The 4,530-nt window shown below is 51.8% G+C and overlaps 2 protein-coding genes across 2 annotated transcripts in view; one reads left to right on the plus strand and one right to left on the minus strand.

The window, feature by feature from the left end:
• Positions 1–623: 623 nt before the first annotated feature.
• Positions 624–2,961, plus strand: LOC123078992 (uncharacterized). Its single transcript, XM_044501656.1, has one exon. It carries the CDS (start codon positions 999–1,001, stop codon positions 2,766–2,768), a length of 1,770 nt encoding a protein of 589 aa, XP_044357591.1. The 5' UTR covers positions 624–998; the 3' UTR covers positions 2,769–2,961.
• A 94-nt stretch (positions 2,962–3,055) lies between these two features.
• Positions 3,056–4,530, minus strand: part of LOC123078993 (auxin-responsive protein IAA5) — a 3,133-nt gene continuing 1,658 nt past the window's right edge. Inside the window, exons 4-5 of the mRNA XM_044501657.1 lie at positions 3,968–4,029; positions 3,056–3,461 (exon numbers count right to left, since the gene is read on the minus strand). Coding sequence (XP_044357592.1) covers positions 3,424–3,461; positions 3,968–4,029 — 100 coding nt within the window. The 3' untranslated portion in view covers positions 3,056–3,423. The remainder of the gene's footprint in view (positions 3,462–3,967; positions 4,030–4,530) is intronic.

A 4,530-nucleotide genomic window follows, 5' to 3' on the forward strand; every position in this document is an offset into this window, starting at 1 on the left:
CGAATATGGGCCTATTCTCGCCCATATGGGCCTTTTTCGCCGAAATGGGGTTTCAAAAGTGGGCCAAAATCGACGACTGGGCGTAAAACCGTCCCCAACGCTGAACGAATCGCCGGCTCGCCCCTAGGGGGCGATTTTTATGCGTCCTTGGGGGGGCCAACGGCTGGAGATGCTCTAACTAGTCGCTTGGGTGTAGGTGCATAATAGTGGCAGCTCAGGACCTAATGAGGCAGTGACTAGGGGAGAACGACCGAGAGGTTAGGTTTAGGTGTGTAAAGAATTGGGTTGGGCTTGGGCCAAGCAAAATGTATATGGGCTTTACCTTTTTAAAATTGGCTGCATATAGGTAAAATACACGTGGAAATTTCCGTCTCCCTACATGTTCCACGCGGGAAGGGGACCATATGTTTTACTTCCGTTTCCGTTCCGCAAAACCCTTTTTCAGTTTCTATAATTTTCTCCATTTTCGCTTTTTGCTGAACTACCGAGTAAATTCCACACTGTGCTCATCTCTTTTTTAATGATACTATATTTTTAGAGCTTGCTCATCCTTATCCTTTTCCATTTGGGGAGCACTTGCTCATCCCTCTAATTTTTTTTTATTTTTTTGTGTTGAGAAACGCTCATCCCTCTATATCCGCGGCGAGATCGTAATGCGGGTTATTAATGTGGATCATTTGACTGGGCCTAGAGATATTGCTAGGCCCAGCCCATCAGAGTGAAGGAAACCGACTCCGGGTCGAATTCCAATCCACCAACCCTGCGGTTGCCAAACTCGTACGGCTCCAGGTCGAACTCGGATTTGAGGAGATCAACAGTAGTAATCTAGGCGGAGTTGGCGTAGTACGTACGCCTGGATGCCGATGGGAACTCGGACTGTCAGGCTTAAACGCGTCCTCGCCCGTGCTAATATATAGCCTTGACTTTCCTCCGAAATCCCCAGCCATTCTTTCCTTCCTCTCTCCCTTCATAATTCTCGCCCCGCCCAACAAATCGCCATGGCTCCAATCCGACGCGCCGCGCAGCGGCCGGACTTCGCCTCCCACCCTTCTGACCTCGAGCTCATCAGCACGTACCTCATCCCCTGGGTCAGCACCGGCGAGCGCCCCTGGAAGTTCGTCCATGAGGCCGATGTCTACGCCGCCACGCCGCAGGACCTCGCCCGCGCCTACGCCCCGGCCACGGCCAGCGACGGCCAGGAGAGCTGGTACTTCTTCACGACGCTGCGGGCCAAGAGCCGCCGCGGACAGCGCAAGGCCCGCACCGTCGGATCCGGGGACCACGGCTGCTGGCACTCGGAGCGCGCCGCCAAGCCCCTCTTCGCCGGCATCGGCCACAGCCGCCAGATCGGGTACCGCCAGGCCTTCTCCTTCGCGACCAAGGAGGACGGCCGCCTGGTCCGCTCGGGGTGGCTCATGGCCGAGATCGGCCTCAACCCCGACGCCTCCGCGGAGGAGGAGCTCGTCCTCTGCAAGGTGTATCGGAGCCCGCGCGTCGGGACAGGCCAGAGATCTACGGCGCCGGCCGCTACCGGAGTTGGACCCGTCAGGATTGGAAGGGGAAAGGCGAGCGAGGAGGACTCTACCTCGTCTGAAGAGGGGACGCCAAGGGCTGCTGGGCCCGGCTGCTATTCGGCCCAGCAGCCCGCTCGAGTCTCCGCGTCCACTTCAGGTACCCTGTCCATGGAGGTGTCCGACTCCGAGCAGGGTTCGACCAGCCGAGGCGGCGGAGTGATTGGCACGTCGCCGTCCGCCACTCCGCCTCGGGTTCCCCGTTCCGAGGCCCTCCGAGCTGCTCAGCTTCCCCGGATCCCGACGGTTCCCGTGGCGCAGCGCCCGGACTTCGCTTCTCACCCTTCGGACCAAGTGCTCATCAAGTCCTACCTCACCCCGCGTGTCGCCTCCGGCCAACACCCGTGCCAGTTCACGCACGACGCCGACGTCTACACCGCCAGCCCCGCCGCCCTCACCAGGAAGTACTCCCCGGCGTTGGCAAGCGACGGCGAGAAGGCCTGGTACTTCTTCACCCTCCTGCCGGCCAAGAGCGCCCACGGCCAGCGGCGGCCGCGCACGGTGGGTACCGGGGAGGGGTGCTGGCACTCGGAGGCCGGCGTGAAGCCTGTTCTCGACGGCGACCATCCGATAGGATGGCGACAGTTCTTCTCGTTCATGACCAAGGAGGAAGGCCAGCGTGTCCGGAGCATCCGATCGGGATGGATCATGGTTGAGATCGGCCTCGACCATGGCAAAGAAGAGGGGCCCTCGGACGAGCTCGTCCTGTGCAAGGTGTACCGCAGCCCGCGCGCCGGCCCGGTGGAACCCCCAGCGGCGGCTGGACGGAAGAGGAAATCCGGCGACAACTACTCTGGCTCAGCGGCGCCCGTGCTGACGCTGGGGCCCGCGCCCGGTGCCAGGAATTCTACGGCGGCGTCGACATCTTCCTCCGGGCACAAGAAGAGGAAGACCCACAGCAGGAACTCCGGTCCCGTGCTGAGGCCCGCGCGCGGCGTCCTGAAGTTGACGCGGCCGGTGACGTCTGGGCGCAAGAAGAACAGCAGCGCGGAACGGCGCACTCCATGCGCTCGCTGTGGGATGGAGCCAGCGTTGTCGCACCGCGGAACGCCCGATCCTGCTGACGAGGAGGAAGACGGATCGGAGACGGATCTTGACGAGGACGACCCCATGACCGGCGAGTCCGGCGCACCCCATTGCCACAGAGCAGGTGAATCTTCAGTATGCGGCAGGACGTTCTACCAGTTCAAGATTTGACAACTAGATAGATGATCCCCAGTTTTCTCCTGAAACATGCTTTCCCAGCGAATTTTGTATCCACCACCAGGGGAGGGGATAGGTTTAAGTAGGGGGGAAATCCCATGGTTCTGCCTGCAATTTACTCTTCGTTCTTGGTATGCACATCGGATTAGGTACATATATAGGCATTTCGGTTTGTCAAATTGTTGTACTTCTTGGCGTACAAACAAATCGTTCAGCAACTTGATCAAATTGTACATTAGCAGTTTTCTCAATCGCAAATAAATTGTACAACAATGTAGCAGTTTTCTTCGATCAGAACAGAGCATTGCATTGACAGTAGCCAATATAAAGTTTTTGGCAATTGGATAATTGCAACAGAGCATAATACGTAGTGCAACACTTGAATATACATATGAAATAATACGGGTGGAAAGCTTGCATTCAGGAAGTGCAGAGCTTCCTCACATAAGCTTCCAAGTGAAAATACGTCAACCATAATTGCGATACCTCAGCAGATCACATTACAGACATTTGACAAACAGGTCTAAGAAACACGTGTAACTACACTAACATTTGGGATATTTGAGGTACTTGACATGAATAATTTAGACCATCGACATCATCGCAACTTAGCTCGGTTCATTTTCTTTACTCCGGAAGAAGGTCAATCTTATTTGTTCTGACCTGTCTGCTCTAGGGATCTTGGAGCTGCAGGCAGATGGACACATCTCAGTTCAGAGCATGTTTGTAATCCAAAGTTTTACCTAGTAATGATATAATCTACACAAATCTACACAAACCTAATGTTCAGGTATAAAGGTTAAATAGTCAATGTGTTGGTAGCTGATGGCGAAAGTACATTATAAGTTGAAGTTTCAGGTTCCAACATATCCCAGCTATTGGTTTCTATCAGCCAACAGTTTATTATTATCATATCAGCCAAGGTTTCTGTCACTTATGGAGTTATGGTAGCCAAGAGAAACTATTTTCTGCATACAAGTGTTTTACCAGCTAATATTTTAATTTAGGTTCCACTATCATCAATCACTATACATTTTTATTTTTATGTGCACAGGGTTGACACTAGTGGAAATAAATCATATGGAACACAATGGGAAACACAAATACAAGTACTGTTCCATATGGTAAAAACTATGCAACACAATGGAAACACAAATATAAGCACTGTTCCACATGGTAAAAACTGCAAATACCTATTCCAGCTGCATCAGATCCTCTCATGATTTTCAGTTTCCTGCATATTGTGGTAAACAAACTGCAAGGAAGAATTTAAGGTCAGGAATTATTGGAATTGTTAGAACTTGACCTCCGTAGCCAATACATGTATGAAAGCTAAGGCAATATGACACGCAAATCAATTTCGAAAATTCACCAACAACACCTAAGTAGATTCCAGTAGCCAATTAAACATCAAGGCCACATGCATGATTTTTCACTAAAAGAAGGTAAAGGGGTCGGCGCATATAAATTTTATATCTCCAAACTACCTATTCAAAGATGAGAATAAAAGTTCATGAATCCTAAATTAACATTTTTATATTAGCAGCGTATTAATAAATCTAAGTTTCTATCCAGTGCTTATAGGCCAGTGAAGATCCATGTGAAATTATTGCCTCAAATGTTTGCAAATGGCTAGATAATCCGGATTGTTAATTTGGCAACAATAGGCCTCGTACTCGAGGTTTCAGAGAGAAACAGCAACCGAGATTGAGCATGATAGATATAGCCCAATTGTGAGGCCAGCCTGGCAGATTCG

Source organism: Triticum aestivum, chromosome 3D, assembly GCF_018294505.1.
Source record: "Triticum aestivum cultivar Chinese Spring chromosome 3D, IWGSC CS RefSeq v2.1, whole genome shotgun sequence".
NCBI classification, from domain to species: Eukaryota; Viridiplantae; Streptophyta; class Magnoliopsida; order Poales; family Poaceae; genus Triticum; species Triticum aestivum.